Source organism: Pseudorca crassidens, chromosome 20 (assembly GCF_039906515.1).
Source record: "Pseudorca crassidens isolate mPseCra1 chromosome 20, mPseCra1.hap1, whole genome shotgun sequence".
Taxonomy (NCBI): Eukaryota; Metazoa; Chordata; class Mammalia; order Artiodactyla; family Delphinidae; genus Pseudorca; species Pseudorca crassidens.
In genome coordinates this window covers 55,558,031-55,575,925 of record NC_090315.1, presented here as the reverse complement: position 1 = coordinate 55,575,925, position 17,895 = coordinate 55,558,031, and the positions used below count along the sequence as shown (strand labels likewise).

The window sequence follows — 17,895 nt, the reverse complement described above, 5'->3', positions numbered from 1 at the left end:
TGACCATTAGAAAGTTTACAATGACACACGTGGCTCACACAGTTTCTGTTGGACAGTGCTGAACTACATAATCATCTTGTTTTACAGACAAAGCTATTGAGGCTTCAAGAGGTCCAGTAGCGATGCCCAAGCCACGCAGCTGGTGAGTGACAGCATAGCCAGGCAAGCCAGGGCTGCCTGGAATCAAAGCTCAGGCTCTTAGGCTCTTAGGTCCTGGTGGAGGACACAGCACGCAGCATCGGGGCCCAAGGGCACCAGACGCTGCATCCTCCAGGGAAGAATAGCTCCCCAAGCTGATGGCAGCTGAACACAATTCATAACATTTCAAAGTCCTACCTGGGCCTGGAATAAGCTCCATTCTACCCTGCTGGGTGCCCCAGCTGAAGGGGTGCCCCATCAGTTCCAGATCCTCCTTGGCATCTGGCTCATTTCAGAGAAATCAAGGATCCCCAGGGAAATCATGGAGGCTCATAAGCACCTCTCCTAACCCTGAAACATCTCTGGTTCTACTCTGTGTGGGCTAGAGGTTCTGAATTCAGCCCTGTGGGTGCCTGCCATTCCCAGAAGGCCTGGGTGGGCTGGGGCAACCCGGGGACCAACCCGGTCCACAGTCCAAATCTGATCCAGTGAGTGCAGGTCTCAAACTCAGAAGTCCTCTGAGGTCTCAGGCATTGTGCCATGCCGCAAAATAAAATGTGTCCAGAGGCTGGGGTTCTTATCCTAGATATGATGTGAGACCCAGAGACAATCTCTGGGTTTCCATTTCCTTCCCTATCACATTTATATTGATGGCGATCTTAACTGTTTCACAGAGTAAAATGAGAAATTAAATATGAAGTTGCTCTGGAGAAAAAAAAGGTTTAAGTGATAGAAATATCCATGGCATTATTCTGCAAGTTTCTTCCCGTCTGCTACCATTTCATCGATAAAACAAGAAATGCTGGGGCTTCCCTGGCGGCGCAGTGGTTGAGAATCTGCCTGCCAATGCAGGGGACACGGGTTCGAGCCCTGGTCTGGGAGGATCCCACATGCCGCAGAGCAACTGGGCCCTTGAGCCACAACTACTGAGCCTGCGCGTCTGGAGCCTGTGCTCCGCAACAAGAGAGGCCGCGATAGTGAGAGGCCCGCGCACTGCGATGAAGAGTGGCCCCCACGCGCTGCAACTAGAGAAAGCCCTCGCACAGAAACGAAGATCCAACACAGCCAAAAATAAATAAATTAAGAAAAACAAACAAGAAATGCTAAGTTACACAGTCTTTCAGCCCCCAAATTTTACACAAATTGCATTTGGCATAAGTCAAAATTGACTGACTGTAGCCCTGCTAAGTTCTTTAGTTACACAAGGACATTTCAGTAATATACAAATGTAGTTAAAAACTGGAGCAAATGGGACAAAATGCAAATATTTGTCCACTCTGGATGGTGAGTCCAAGGGTGTTTATCATATTACTCTCTGGAATTCTCTGTGTGATTAAATGTTTCCATAATCTAAGAGAAACAGCAATAAACAATGCTTTACATTTGCAAACCCTCTGGGCATTTGCTGTAAGTGAAAGCTACTGCATTTTCTTTTCTCTTTCGAAAGAAGTAAATGGTGATACCCTCCACCATCACTCCAACCCGATAACCCAATTTTGTCTACTTTAAAGATCTGTTAGACCTTGAAACTACCCACTCACCTTCTGCTATCACTTTTATTAACATTGGGAGATATATTTCTGATGCTTTCTTATCAGCACTAGCAGCCTCAGAACTCAGTTTACAGTGTGAAAAATGGCATGAATTTTAAGTATACAGAAGTCACATACTTCGTGCAAACGTCACTATGCTTTTTTAAAATGTGTTTGTACGGACTCCTACTTTTGCTTAACTCCTCATTAGGCTAACAGGTGAATTTTTCAAATCGGACTCCGTCTCCATCCTAGATAAATCACATGAGCTAATGGATAGGATTCAACCTCAAATAGAAACAGCGTAAGAAGTCAAAGGATTTCTCCTTTAAAAGCTCCTTCTAGCCTTGCACTCCCCATGGCTTGTGTTCATTTGCATGGCAAGCTGTTTTGTTTCTCTGTTTGTCGTGGGAAACTTTCTACATTTCTGAAATTATATTATGTGCCTATAGACACAATTTGAATAAAGTGAAATTTGTCCAAGTCCAGCGTTGGGTAATTCAGCGCCACCTACTGACAGATCTGGGTATTGCCATAATTCTTGGGTCTTTATTTTGAGTCACCTCTGGACAGAGCTGAGTCTGGGGGACCTCTCATTAAATTGTACCATATTCACGTCAAGTATCAAAGCAGTGTATACAAACCAGTAAGTGATAGAATTTTGAACTAATTTTTCAACTTTTTATTGAGGCATAAGATATGTATAGAAAACTGCACAAAAAGATACAGTTCAATTAATTTTTAGACAATAAACACATCCATGTAACCAGCACCTAGATCAAGAAACAAAACATGACCCAGTACCCAGAAATCCTCCACGGGCCGCCCCCCCAAAAGGATACTGATTTCTAACATCATCGACTACTGTGACCTGTGTTTGAAATTTTTATAAATAGAATCGTAAAGTATATTTTCTCTTGTGTCTTACTTCTGCTCAGTATGTTTTTGAGATTTATGCATATTGCTGTGTATAACTGTGATTTCTTTTTTCTCACTGCTGTATAACATTCTGTTGTATGAATATTCCTCAACTTATCCATTCTAGTGTTTATACGCATTGGGGTGGTTTCCCATTTGTACTATTACAACTTGTGCAACGGTGAACATTCTAGTACATGTCTTTTCATGCACATATGTACACATTTCTGTTGGGTTTATACCCAGGAGTGGAATTCCTGGGTCATAGGATCATTAAATTTAAGTTGTTGTCTCCATTGCTTTGTACTCCAAGCACAGCTTCTCTTTGTTGGCAGCAGTTACTAAACCACTTTGCACTCTTTGCTCTTGGGTAAGATCACTGGGTGACAAATCAAGAAAAATCCATTTCTCTGCTTTTTAGTCCTGGGCAATTTCAGTTGGCACCAGAGTTTAGAGAATGGAATAAATTGCTTCTTCCAGAGAGATTGCTGAAAACCAGGTAGGATTCAAGGCCATCTTCACATTTCTACAGTTAGTTTCCTTGTTCTGAAATCTACATGGTTTGATATTAATAATGGCCACTCCAACATTCTTTTGATTAGTGTTTGCTGTTACATCTTTCTTCCATTCTTTTACTTTTTTGTTGTTGTTGTTAACTGTTTTCTCAAAGTGATTATTTTAAAAAAATTTTTATTGGAGTATAGTTGTTTTACAATGTTGTATTAGTTTCTACTGTATAGCAAAGTGAATCAGCTATACGTATACATATATCCCCTCCTTTTTGTATTTCCTTCCCATTTAGGTCACCACAGAGCACTGAGTAGAGTCCCCTGTGCTATACAACCATCCTTTTACTTTTAACCTATCTATATTGTCATATTTAAAGTGGGCATCTTATAGACAGCATACAGTTGAGTCTTGGTTTTTTAAAATCTCATCTGGCATAATAATTGGTATGTTTACATTGTTTACAATTAATGTAATTATTGATATAGTTAGATTTCGGTCTACTATTTTGTTATTTGTGTTCTGTTTGCACCCTCTGTTTATTTTCCCCCGTTCCTCTCCTTTCTTCCCCTCTTTTGGATTATTTGAATATTTTCAGCATTCCATTTTAGCTTACCTATTGGCTTTTTTGGTTATTTTTCTTTGTATTACTTTTTAAATAGTTTCCTTGGGGATTGCAATATACATATCTAACCTTTCACAGTCTACTTAGAGTTAATATTTTCCACTTCAGGTAAAATGTTATGGCCTTATCAGCATATATTTTCCTTTGCCTGCCATCTTTTATGCTATAATTGTCAGTTGTAGGATGTTTACATACATTGAAAAGCCCTTTCAACAGTCATACATATATTAAAGAACTTAAGAGGAGAAAAATAGGCTACATTTACCAAGATATTTACCTTTTCTTGCACTCTCCCTTCATTCCTGAAGTTTCGAGTTTCCCTCTGATATCATTTCCCTTCAGCTGGAAAAACTTCCTTCAAATTGCCTTTTTCATTTTTTTTTTAAATAAATTTGTTTATTTATTTATTTATTTATGGCTGTGTTGGGTCTTTGTAGCCGCGCACGGGCTTTCTCTAGTTGTGGTGAGCAGGGGCTACTGTTCGTTGCAGTGCACGGGCTTCATCATTGCGGTGGCTTCTCTTGTTGTGGAGCACGGGCTCTAGGCACATGGGCTTCAGTAGTTGTGGCGCACGGGCTCAGTAGTTGTGCCTCATGGGCTCTAGAGCACAGGCTCAGTAGTTGTGTCACATGGGCTTAGATGCTCCACGGCATGTGGGATCTTCCTGGACCAGGGCTCGAACTGCACTGGCAGGCAGATTCTTAACCACTGAGCCACTGGGGAAGCCCAAGCATTTCTTTTAAAGTAGATTTTGCAGCAAAAAAGTCTCTTACAGAATTTCTTCATTCCTGAGAATGTCTTCATTTTGATTTAATTCCTGGAAGATATTTTTGCTGGCTATAGAATTATGTGTTGACAGCTCTTTTCTTTCAGCACTTTGAAGATGTCATTCACTGTCTCTGACCTCCAGTTTCTAAAGAAATCTACAGTCATTCAAATCACTGTTTTCTCTACATGTAGTGTATCACTATTTTTTCAGACTGATCTCAAGATTTTTTTTACCTTCAATTTTCAGCACTTCACTATATCTGTGGGCAAGGTTTTCTTTAAGGTTTGTTTTGTTTTGTTTTTGTTTGTTTGTTTGTTTTTTACATTTGGGGTTTCACAGAACTTCTTGAATCTTTAAATTTACGTGCTTTGTCAAATCTGGAAAGTTTTCAGCCATTATTTCTTCAAATATATTTTTCTACAGCAACCTCTTTCTTCTCTCTGGTGCTCCAATAACACAAATGTTTTACCTTTAGATATTGTTACACAGATTGCTGACATTCTGCTCATTTTTTAAATTTTTAATATTTTTTTCTCTATGTTCTTTAGATTGGATAATTTCTCTTGCTCTGTCTTCAAGCTCACTGACTTTTCCCTCTGCCATCTCAATTCTGCTATTGCATCCAACGAATGAATCTTTTATTTCAGACATTGTGTTATTCATTTCTAAAATTTCCACTTGGCTCTTGTTAATAGTTTCGGTTTCTCTGCTGAGAATGTCTAGCTTTCCATTCATTTCAAGAGAGTTTCCTTTTACTTCATGGAGCATAGTTATAATAGTTGGGTTAAAGTCTTTGACATTTTAATATCTGAGTCACCTCAGGGCTGACATCTACTGATTATGTTTTCCCTTGAAATTTGGCCACATTTTCCTGGTTCTTTGTGTATCAGGCAATTCTGGATTATATTCTGAACATTTTAGGTAGTAGGTTCTGACACTCTGGGTCCTTTTAAGAATACTCTGGAAAATGTTATTTTTTTCTGGTCTGTTTGTTTTGTTTTAGCAGGCAACCAACCCAGTTAGGTTCAGACCACACATTCTGACTTGCCTTCTGTGAGCAGTGGTTCCCATTCCAGTTCAGTTTCCAAAACTGTCAGGGTCTGTTCCATTCATGTGCCACTTCGGGTGCTGGTTTATGTTGTACTTTAGTCCAAGAGGCCTTTGCTATATTTCTTTGGGTCTGTTCTGCACATGTGCAGTTTCTGGGTGAACTCATGATTCATGCTGGGTCATACACAGAATTAGGGAATCATCTTCTCTGCATCTCTCCTTTTCAGGACTTTCCCCACAATCTCCAGCTCCCACAGGCCCCTTTCCATGGATCCTCTGGATAGAAAGATCAGTTTTCTCTTAGGGATTTTGGGGTCTGCATCACCCCACACAGTCAGTGAGGCTCCAAGAGAGAGGACAGCCTGGGGTAGGTACAGGAGAGAAAAAAAAAAGACTAACACAAAACAAAAGTGGGTTTTTCCTCTGTAGTCTCAGACTCACTGGGGCCCTTTTTCTGGTCCTCTGGCTAAACAGAGGGTGTTTCTCTCGGGGTTTTTGTTTTCTTTACTCACTGTGCAGTACCATGACCCAGACTACCCTCGGGACAAAGTCAAGAGATAAAGGAGATTAAACAAACAAACAAACAACCCCCCCCCCACACACACACACAAAAAAACCCAGAAAGAAAACAGGAAACTCCTGTCTTTATGGATGATTCTTAAAGTTTTGACTTTCACCCACAATCTGCCTACTGTTTCTTACTTTTCAGAGTCCTTGGGTAGTTTCTTTTTGTGTTCTGCCCAGGTTTTTAGTTGTAATTAATGGAAGAAACAGGCTATAGTGGGCTAACTCCATCTTGGCCGGCACCAAGAATCAGGTTACTGTTCTCCAAGCTTTATCACAACTGTATCCATTTGTAAACTATTTCTCAAGCCCTCACTATGTGCTAGGCTCTGTGCTAGATGCCAGGTATAAAGGGAGAACTAGACAGACACTGTCTGCGCTGACAGCTCCACAGGGAAGCATGACAGTGAATAAGCGAGCACAAAAGGGGTGAGTGTCACCTAGGAGAAGCAGCAAAGCTATGGCAGTTATAAAAGAATCTAAGAAGACGCCCCTGAGGAGGTGATGTTTAAGCTGAGAACTGAAGGAAGAGCAAGCGTATGAGCAAAGGGATGGGCAAGAGGCTTCCCTGTAAAGAGCACTTCTGGGCCTTGGGGTGGGGAAGAAGTGACATGTTCTATGAACTGGAAAGAGGTCTGAGCTACCAGTATAGTTACAGAAGGGGAGTGTGGCAGGAGCTGAGGAGGAGGACAGGAGGGGAGGTCACATGAATCTTTTGGGGCCATTTGACGGATTTTAAATTAGTCCCCTTGGGAAAATGAGAAGCAAAACATACTCGCAATTTTGATATGTTTGGACTCATCCCATTTTACAAATGGGGAAAACAAGGCTCAGAAAGGTAGGCTGGGGCATAGTATTTTACAGATGAAGCAAGAGGCCCAGAGAGGGGGTGCATATGAGCCACAGAGGGAGAAAATGGCAGACAATGGACTTGCAGCCAAGTATTCGACCCCTAATTAGTCAGAGCTATTTCTTCCATTTCTCACCTGCTCCAGGAGTCTCAGTGTAACCTTCACAAACACAGAGAGCGTGGCTTGGTCGTGGACCATCTTTTTCTTCATTGTTTTTTATCTTTGCAGAGCGGGGGAGATGTATGGTGGGAGTGCACACAAGCACACATGTGAATGCGCGTGTGTGTGAGCCCAACACTGGTAATGTTTCTGACCGTTGTTGGCAGTTTGTCCAGCAGCGTCTTCCACCAGTTCACAGCCCCTGGGGAATTCACTGTGTTTGTCGAGTGTACAACCAGCGAGTGGAACGTGATAGCTCAGAAGCAAGTGACGATGTGAGACAAGATGGAGAGGCTCTGTGTGACTGGGTGTTCTGGCCTGTCCACATCAGGAACCAGCCCTCTCTCCTGGGCAGTCTTCAGGGACCCTCTGTGGATTCAGGTGGAGCTTGATGGAGGTGAGTCTGCAGAAATGGTCAAGGTCAAGGCAGCCTTGATTTGCCCCCAATCTATCCATCCAGCTCCCAGGCTTCAATAAGTACTAACAGCAAACACTTATGGAGTTAGTTTCTTAGCCACTCATTTATTTAGTACCTAGTGTATACCAGGAACTGGTCTAAGTGCTTATATAGTAGCCCACCCAATACATTTTATGGAGGAAGAAATGGAAGGAAGGTTGAGAAATTTGGCCGAAGTCACAAGGCTAGTAAGCTAGTGAGAGCAACCATCCTTCTGAAGACCATTTGCATGCCCCTAGTCCCATCACAAGACTTGGACTTCCAAGCCATTCCCTGTTGGGGGCATGTGAATCTCAGCACAGCCAGCATCGACCAGCTTGACACAATCACATTGCCCCCAGTTAGGGCTGATAATCAACTACAGCAGCTGTTATGGCTGGTGTCCGTGCTGATTGCTCACAGTTTCTCTTCTGATTGGTCACAGAGGCCATTCTGATTGCCCATCATGTCCATTTTGATCAGTCAAGGTATCCATTCTGATTTGTCATGGCATCTATTCTGATTGGTCATAGCAATATTTCTCATTGGTCACAACGTCCATTCTAATTGGTCACAGCATCCATTCGGATTGGTCACAGTGTCCATTCTGATTTATCAGAACATCATTCTACTTAGCTGGTGCCCATGCAGTTTCAGTTGTTAAATATTTTGAATATCACCCCTTCTGTCAATAGACTCTCCCATCCTCACCGAAGGCAGTATCTTTCCTCAAGGCACAGGTCCAGTCTGAGATCTGGACAGAGACCTGTTGATATAAACTGAGTGGCACAGAGCTGTGGAGGTGAGGACATGTCTCAGTCCAACCTCATACCACCCGGAGCCTCACTCAGAGCAGTAACTTCATGGATCTATAACGGGACTTTAAACACAGTGCTTGGGGCTCCTTTCTGTTCTGGTGTGCTTGTTGGCTGAAGATAGCTTGCTAGGTGCACCTGGAAAAACTTAAGATAATCTTTTTTCATTCTACAAACATAATTGAGTGACTACTCTTTTTCAGGTATGGGGGGAGGCAGCAATAAACATGAAAGTCAGGGCTCCTGTTCTCAGAGGGCTTACATCAACACCATCAGCAGCAACAGTAGCATCACTCAAACAAGAAATATACTAGCTTGGTTTCTATTGGAAAGAATCTTAATTTAGTGGTTTAAATCATATTTTTTAAGAGTCAACCACAATATTTAGCATCCAGTTAGGATAACCAGCCCCAGTCCGTAAGGGAGCCCATCTTAATGTGAACAGGCTGACTTCTCTCGTTGGGCAGGGTTTCAGGCAGTTAGTCATGGAGATGGAAAGGGCTTCACTGCTTCGACTTAAGACAAGACTGGAGGCTAATTCTCATGCATAAAAACCAGCCACACCCTTAAGAGATGCTACCTTTTGAGCCTTCCTCGCCACAAGGATATCTCTATCAACAAAATGTTCTGAGGTTTTTACTACAAACTTTTAAGTTTACCGTAACACATGCATAGTATAAATAATTAGAGGGACTTCCCTGGTGTCCAGTGGTTAAGACTCCGCGCTCCCAATGCAGGGGGCCCGGGTTTGATCCCTCATCAGGGAACTAGATCCTGCATGCTGCCACTAAGGACCCGCACGTGGCAACGAAGATCCTGTGTGCTGCAATTAAGACCCGGCGCGGCCAAATAAATAAAATAAAATAAATAAAATAATTAGAATATGCAGGTGAGCAGAGAGGGCCCTGAAAGAAAAATCACTCATGAACCCAATACTCAGAGATAATCCGTTTTAATATTTGGGTGGGGAGGATATATCCTTACGTATGTCTTTATATCCATATCTATGTCTATATGTGGAATCTGACTTTACAACTGGAGTCTGAACTACCTCAGTATAATCTACTGCATGACTGACATTCTTAAATGTGTCTTACTCCACCTAGGAACAGGGGTGACTTACACTGTGCTGTCAGGTAACACAACCCTGGCTGAGTTCACCACGCAGAGGGGCCCGCTCCCCTACAGTGTGACCCTGGGTGGAGCAGTCCAGCAACGGATGGGCCCAGGGATGCACCACTTGGAGATCTGAGCCACCAGCAACACCACCACCTCTGCCCCCTCCAGAAACATCACCATCCACTTCGTGGAGCCCCTGTCAGGCCTGCAGGCCTCCTGGGCTCTGGCAACTTGGAGCTTGGACAGGACCTACTGGTCAATGTCTCGGCGGCTCACGGTATCCCGGAGAGGCTGAACTTTGAGGTGGCAGGACTCAATGCAACCTTCTCCCATGAGAAAGAGAGCCTTGGGGGGCCATTTGGGACTTACCACGTGGCAGTTCCTCTTGAAGGTACTTGGAGTTTGTGGCTCCCCTTCCAAACCTCCCTCCTCTTCCCTTCCTGACTTGGTGTCCAGGGTTCTGCCAGCCAGTTTTTCAGTGTGTCCCAGACAAAAAGATGGTTCACAGCATCCAGCCTGGGTCACAAAATAAGGAAGAGACAGATATTACTTGCAGTTATAGAACTTATAGTCACAGGGATTCTCAACTTTGGCACTTCTGACATTTGGGACCAGATAATTCTTTGTTGCGGGGACCGTCCTGTCCACTGTAGGATGTTTAGCAGCATCCCTGGCCTCGACCCACTGGGTGCCAGTAGCCCCAGCCCCCAAGTCATGACAACTACAGATGTCTCCAGACATTGCCAACTGTGCCCTGGGGAGCAAAATCACCCCCACTGAGAACCACTGGAAGAGAGCGGGAGTACTTGGATTTCTTCCATCATTTCTAGAGGAGAATGTGTTTCGGGAAACTGCAGTCCACGTCCTGCGGGGGAGAGATGGGTAAAAACTAAAGGGTGGGAGAGAGAGGGACAAGAGAGGAGGTATCAGGAGGCTGCCTGGAATAGAGATAGGGCAGCAGACCGGCCGGCACCAGCCAGGGCAGGAGGCCACAGCTGACGTGCATTTAATCTGGAAAGAACAGAGTGTCTCTGAGGGCAGTGTGGTGAGGTCAGCAGGCAGGAAAGTGATGAAGGTGGCAGAGTCTCCAGCCCACCCAGGTCCGCTACCCTGGACCTCAGAGGTGTGTGAGAAAGGGGGTAATGATGTGCAGGTATGGGCTACCATGCCCTCAGCAAGGGATGTGGCAAAAGAGATGGCAGAAGGAACGACAGAGTCAAGAAGAGAAACATCGCAATTTTGCCAGGTACCAAAGGTACAGTTTGGAACAGGAAGAATCTGGAAATGAAATGGAACGACAATGGCAAATGTAATAAAGAGGCTGTAATTCAAATGCAAATTAATTTTTGACTCCTATAAAAGCTACTTGGTAGGAGATAAGAGATAAAATCTCCATACACCCGTGACTTTGGGGCTCTCTCTTAGATGATAAGCAGTCTTCTCCTCCCCATGAGAAAAACAGACTGGACACCTCCAGGGATGAAGGGAGTGAGGGGGGAAGGACAGGGAACCAGGCAGGACAGGAAGGTGCTCACTTGGTGGCGCTGGCCTTGCTCTCACCGCCCAGCAGATGTTTGCAGCCGCCTCTCGTAGGAGCTTCCATGGGCTCTTGAGGCTCATAGACAACTGACAACTACAGATGTCAGACACCTACAACTGAGAACAGACAACTACAGCTACTGAGAATAAGAATTCACTCAGTCCAGGGCTCTCCTGTCACCAACAGGGTCCCTTTCTCTGTTCTCCTCGTTCTCTCTACCCTCTCCACTCCCTCCCCCCCGCCAAGGCTAACATCTGGTCCTTAGAAAATTCTCCCCCAGTCCTTGGCTGCTTCCAGCCGACTGTAGTCATTTCCCAAATGCAGAAATGCTGCCTTTCCTCTCTCCCCTTCCCTCTCCTCCACCCGTCATAGATCATTCCAAGGGCATGAGTAAGGAACCTGTCCATGGGGGTTCCCAGCCTCAAAGAACACATACCCAGCTCACCAAGGGCCCTCTCTGAAGACCTTCTCTCCAGGCTTGAGAAGAGAAGAAGGTAGCACCCACCACCTCTTCCCCATGAGGGAGGCAGGGGGGCGGAGATACTCATGTAGCAGCGGCTCTCTCCAAGTCTTCTGACAAATCCTCCTCTCCCCTCCCCACTCTCTCGACCCTTTTAAAACCGTGTAATTGGCCTCCTTCTGCTGGAATCTCCTCTCTCATCTGGCAAATGAGCACCTGCTCATCCTCTGAACTTCAGCTCTAGCCCCTGCCCCACCTCATTAACCATTTCTTTCTCTCCCCAAGGTAGAAGCAGACCCCCAACCCCATGCCCACACTGCCTTCCATGCCGATTCCCACACTGGAGTGTCCCACATGCCTACTAGACCATAAGGCCTTGAGGACAAGGACCATGTTTCATTCATCTCTGTGTCCCCAGAGCCTTGCACCATGCCTGGCATACATCAGGGATACATTAAATTCTTTGATGATGAAAGAGTCAGATACTGCCATCACAGGACTGGAGAAGCACAGGCTGGGAGAACTGTCTCAGAGCAAGTTAAACAATTTATTACAATGCCCATAATTCTCCACCCTTTGCATTGCAGGCGCCTTTCTGGTCGCTGGTGAGGAACGCCTTCTCAAACTTGAGTTTGAAAATTGGAAGCGTCACTGTCACAGGTAAGAATTTTCTGCAAGGGGGTATAAAACTTGTGACCAGGAGTTTAGGGCATTGCACTTCCTCGGGAATCTAGTGAGGGGGCCCTTAAAACAGAGCTTTGAATGCTTATTTTGTTTCACAGATATTAAGAATTCTCTGGTTACTCTAAATAGGCAATAAGGTAAGCAACAGAACATCCAACCATTGATACAGAATTCTAAAACATTCGAATTTGTATTAGTTACACTGCTTTAGGCTTCAAATAATAGAAAGCCCAACATAAGTGGCTTTAAGTTCAAGTCTTATTATCTTACATAACTAAGAAGTTAGTTCCAAGGTTGGTTCAGTGGCTCAGTGTCACCAGCGAGGACCCAGGCTCAGTCTGTCATTCTGCTCTGCCATCCTCAGAGCTTTCGCTTGGTCCTTAGGCTTGTGTCTCATGCAATCAAGATGGCTGCCGCAGTTCCAGACATCACCTGTCAACCCAGCATTATCCAGCAGCAGCAGAAACCCATGTCCCCCTGTGCATCTCTTTATATTAGGGAAAAAAATCTTTCCCACTAGTCCCCAGCAATCTTCCCTTTAGATACCATTGGCCAAAGTTGGGTCAGGTGCCCAGCTGTAAGGGATGCTGGGAATCCAGCATTTTTAGGCTCTGTGGGAGAAGATGGATTCTGACAGCCAAGAGGAAGAGCAGGGTATTGGCTGTTGGTAGGCAGCCAATAGTAGATGTCACTGTCTTAAAATTCACCTTGACTGTGTTTGCCCGGACTTTTGAGTAGCAAGAGAAAGAAAAGCAGTTCAAAATGGCTCAAGCCAAAGGAAATTTTATCAACTCAGAAAATAAAAGTCCAGGGTTTAGGCACAGCAGGATCCAGCCACGCAATGTCTTCGGAAATCTGCCTCTCTCCATCTCTTTGTTCTATGTTGGCTTCAGTCCGACTCCCTCTTCCCGAGTAGTAGCAAGATGGCTGCAGGCTTCAGTCCTTAACCCCAGAGGAGAAAGAGCATCTCTGTGTTGATATTTTCAGAACAAGTCCTGAGGCTGCCTCTCACTTGTCTAAGCTTGGTTCATGGTCCCTCCTAGACCTGTTGCTGAGACCAGAGGGGAGTGGTACTCAGGGCAGACCAGGATCACACGTCCACCCCGGAACATGACGTAGGATCAGATTCACCCAAAGGACTGAGGGTGGGGAGGGATGGTTCCCCAGGGAAAATATCATCTGTAAGTGCCATTATCAAAAGAAGGGGGCGTGAATGCCTGGACGGGGGAAGAAAATATGAGATGTCCGTTCTACTTACTGTCCACAGTCCTCCTAGGAGTTTCCACGTATGGAATTTGAGGTCCAGGGAGGTTAATTGACTTTGCAAAAGTCACTCAGCTAATTCATGGCAGGATCAGGGTAGCAACAATTTCTCTGGATTTCTTCATTCAGGGTTATTGGACCATCTTCCTTCTTACGGTTAAGAAAGATCTCTGTGTCTGGCATTTTAGCTTTGTTTTGTATGATTTTACAGACCTTCAAACTTATCATTGTGAGAATAAGAATTCACTGAGAGGGAATTCTTTAAAGATCAGTAATACCCTGATCTTAAAACATCCAAGTCACCAGGGCCTAGCGAATCACATGGAATGACCAACCCTAAGTGCTTAACTTAATCACTACACTTTAATTAGATATTAATCAAACTCACATTTCAATATCTTCAGAGCATATCAGCTGAGAGTACCTTTTCCATTTTTTTTAACTTGACACACTAATATTGTTTACAGATGAATAGATGACAAAGCACTAATATATACAGCACAGCATTCAGTCCTCCTGGAGCTTTGAGAAATAAGGGCTGCCTTCAGCCTTCTTTACGGATGAGGCACCTAAGACTCAGAAAGAGTAACTAACCTGCCGAGGTTCGCACAGCCATTAAGACGCCAATGAATGGATCCAGAAACACACCATGGCGTGCTAAGTCCAGCTCCTACCAGCCTGCCAGAGCTGGTTGTGCCCATCTCTCCCACTATGCATTCAGTGAGGTCACCTTGGTATCCTGAAATCTGCCTGTATGGGAACATTTGCACCACAGAAAATAGCATATGAGATGAGGGCTCCCCACCCCCACCCTTCAACTGGCAGGTAAACATTAATGGCGAACAGCTGCAAGTCTGACCTTAATCTTGTTCTACCTGCCATTGGCAGCTGCCCGCCTCTTTCTTATCCGCCAAAGAGGTGTCTATAGCCCAGCGGTGAACATGACGGTTTTGCTTTTGACCCATTTCCTACAACCTGAATATTCTCTGCGTGTCCCTAAACCATTTCCAAAGACAGGCAGATACTCCCAGGGCATCCTCAGCGTACCCTCTGACTCTGCCCTTTGGTGACCTTATAAACACCACCAACGTCTGACACCCATCCCTACTGTGTTCATAGCTCCCTTCAGTCTCCAAGAACCACCTGGAACAAAGGCTCAGGAAAAGAATGTGAGTATTTTTTTTAAAACACTTAACCTCACAAGAAAAAGATGTCTAAGTACTCTGTTTTAGTTTTGAATTTGGGCTTTTTGGTGCTAACAGCAGAGCACTAGCAATCACTGAGGCTTCTTCTTTTTAAAAAGAAACCCAGAGGGATTGAAATCAAATGAAGCACGTCCTCTAACCACAACAGCAGCATGTTATAAATCAATAATAAGTTATCTAGGATACGTAGATATCTCTCAGACATCTTGGAAATTAAACAGCACACTTCTTAAAAAAAAAGATCAATGGGTCAAAGAAAAAATCACAAGGATATTTTAAAATATTTTAAGTGATAATGACAACACAACCTATCCAAATTTATGGGATACAGCTAAGGCAGTGCTCGGATGGAAATTCATGGCTTTTAATGCTTATATGAGAAAAAAGGCCCAGGTCTTTTGGTATTTATAGCAAGACTAAGTCTTTGACTCCTTGCTCTTGACATTGCTCATGCATGCATTTATTCAATAACAAGATTTATTGTGCCTCTACAATGTTCAAGGATTGGTATTAGGGGCTGGGGAAACAATGGTGAATAAACAGATGTGGTCCCTGCCTTCAGGAAGCTTAGCGGGTGAGACTAACTCACAAGTTAGCATATAATTAAGAACTGTGATGCATCTAACTAGAACCAATACAGTGCAGTGACAGCAACTAGCAGAGGGTGGACTAGCAAATGTGATCAGACATGGGCTCTTGAGAGGTAACATTTAAGTGGGGACCTGAAGATAGGACAGCCAGCCATCCTGGAAGCAGAACAAGAGTTGTCTAGGTATGTAGATGAGAAGGCCCTGAGGCCTGCTGTTGGAGGCGGGGAGGATGTAGGAGATTATAGAGACGGACAGAGGCCAAATCACATGGAGCCTCAGGTGCCAAGGCAAGGGGGTTGAGCTTTATTCTCAAACCAGAGAGACCCCTGGGGACTGAGTTCTGCCACAGCCTCCTGTTATTCCCAGGACAAGCCCTCTGGGCCTGAGCTGTTTAACAGGTCTAACCAGAACTGATCCTGGAACACACCACATGCCTGCCAACCCCTTTCCTTGAATCCACGTGCTCTCCATCGTTGCCCCAGCTCGCCCTCACTCCTCCTCCTTCCCCGGCTCCATAGCCCTGGGGTCCTGTCCTCTGGGAAGCTTGCCCTGACACCAGCTCTCTGCTGTGTAGAGGTAATAGCTCCGTGCTGTCCTCTGCTCCAGACACAAGAGGAAGCGCGTCACTCGTTTTTCTCATCTGATCCACAGCAGCCCCAGGAGTCAGACACTGTCAAATCCTTAGGGGGAACAGGCGTTCTCAACCTACTTCCTCCCTCATCTATTATCACGATCCCCTGAGCCCTCTCTACTGCAGCAGTTAGCACTCTGCATTTTAATTGTTGGGTTCCTTGTCTGTCAGACTAGGTATAAGGGCAGGGGCTGGCTCTCTATTCCTCTATCTCCAGGCCTCAAGCACTGGGCCTGGCCCAGAGCAGGCTCTGTTAATGCAGCTGAACGCATGATGAACCCTTGGCACCCAGCCCGCACTTGGCCTAGTCACTTACCCAGTGATCCATCCCCTGCAGGCTAGGGGGATCAGACAGGTCTGTCTCCACTCCATGCCTCACACTGTGGCCACTCCTGGCACAGACTGCTCTGGGGCGCAAGGTGGGGTGCCAGCTGTGGAGGGCGTCTCACCAGCCAGCTGCTTTTTCTGCAGAGAGATAGAGGGGATGTGGAGCTGTGCGTGGAACCAGGTCAGTACTTGGATCCTTTCACAACAGTGACTCTGGGCTGGCCAGATAGTAACAAGGACTTTCGCTTCCAGTGGGCATGTGGTAGGTGACCTTAGAACTCTGAACCGTCCTATCTCACCACGGAGTGATGGACGGCGGTCAGCTTTTGCTGCTGTTTTTCTTAACCTTCACACCAGGATTACTCACGCTTGACGTTTTGTGTGCCTTGTATGTGCCAGAGATTGTGAATTCCATAGAAATGGGAGGTGGGTGGAAGCAGTGGCAAACCACGATGGGGGTGGCCCTGAATGCAGGCAACCAGGAGAGGCACTATCTGTAGAGAATTTAGGAACAACAGTTAAACCCTAAAACCCAGCCTGCTTTTTTATTGTCACCACAAACAATATTAGTGGTAAAATACTCCTCCCCTCTTGGACTGAACCCCTCTTTTAACCTCCACGCTCTTGGTATGCCACTGAGAAGATAGTTTAAAAGGAGGAAGTGATGAGGTCTTTTCTGACAAACCAAGATGGTAGCACCAGTACTTATTTTTAAGAAATGGTTGTTCTCCTTTTTATACAGATATATCCTAGCTATGCACACTCTTCTAGAAATAAAATGAATGCCATTCATACTGTACATATTGCTTTTGTTACCCTTTTTTTTCATTGAACAATGTATCCCACATATTTTCATGTCTTGGTATCTTCTTCTCCATCTTGATTTTCATAATACCTGCATAATAGACTGTCAAGTTGCTGCATGATCATTTATTTACCAGTGCCCTCTTTTTGGACACTGAGGTTGTTTCAAATGATTTGCCCTTATAAACAACGCTGTAATGAACATCCTTACAGTTCAATCTTTACTTGCGGCTGTGGTTACTTTCATAAACAAGTTCCCAGAAATGGAATAACTGGATCAAAAGTCATGTAACATTTGAAGTCTTTTGATATTAATCGGTAAGTGCTCAGGACATCCTTCAGCATGTTAGTTCTTGTTATCTGAATTAATAGAGGATACAAATATAGGCTTTAGGTGATTGAGCTGATGACCTGACCCCAGGCATATCCTGTGAATGACTACACATCAGGGGTAGTTGGAGTAGTGGATATACATTAATCAACAGAGTTGAAGGGCAAAGGACACAGAGACTTACTGAGTTGGTACGAAGCACGAGATGACATGCAGCGTCCCAGATAGAGATACAGCCTCCCAGGTCCCCAATGTACCGCACAGAGACAAACAGCTGTGGACAATCACTTACACCAGGGACAAGAAGGCGCCTTCTCCCAGGCGGGGCTGTATATCCTCTGGGAGCCTCTCCTGCTCTGTGCTGGCCTGCTCACCAGTGCAAGTCACTGATGCAAAACAAGCCAACACATCCTGCAGGTTTGCTCAGAGTCTGGGTGAAGCGGGGGTCATTTCCCCAGAAACATTCTTCCGTGGCACCATTCCTTCAACCTGAAACTAAAAAAAAAGAATCTCTATTTGGAACCAATTTTCTTATCCATGACCCATTTCTTCTAAAAACCCCCAACCAGAAGGTAGC

General features: G+C 44.8%; 2 protein-coding genes across 2 annotated transcripts in view; one reads left to right on the top strand and one right to left on the bottom strand.

Moving 5' to 3' along the window:
- The window catches only part of BCO1 (beta-carotene oxygenase 1), a 157,687-nt gene that overhangs the window by 66,622 nt on the left and 73,170 nt on the right, over positions 1-17,895 (bottom strand). The window contains exons 17-20 of the mRNA XM_067719486.1: positions 16,173-17,813; positions 14,025-14,180; positions 11,019-11,139; positions 9,853-9,999 (exon numbers count right to left, since the gene is read on the bottom strand). The gene's annotated coding sequence lies outside the window, so the exon portion shown is untranslated. The remainder of the gene's footprint in view (positions 1-9,852; positions 10,000-11,018; positions 11,140-14,024; positions 14,181-16,172; positions 17,814-17,895) is intronic.
- LOC137214538 (polycystin-1-like protein 2) overlaps positions 1-17,895 on the top strand; it is an 85,726-nt gene that overhangs the window by 13,999 nt on the left and 53,832 nt on the right. The window contains 6 exon segments of the mRNA XM_067718419.1: positions 7,281-7,510; positions 9,471-9,701; positions 9,704-9,893; positions 12,085-12,143; positions 14,550-14,599; positions 16,328-16,445. Coding sequence (XP_067574520.1) covers positions 7,281-7,510; positions 9,471-9,701; positions 9,704-9,893; positions 12,085-12,143; positions 14,550-14,599; positions 16,328-16,445 — 878 coding nt within the window.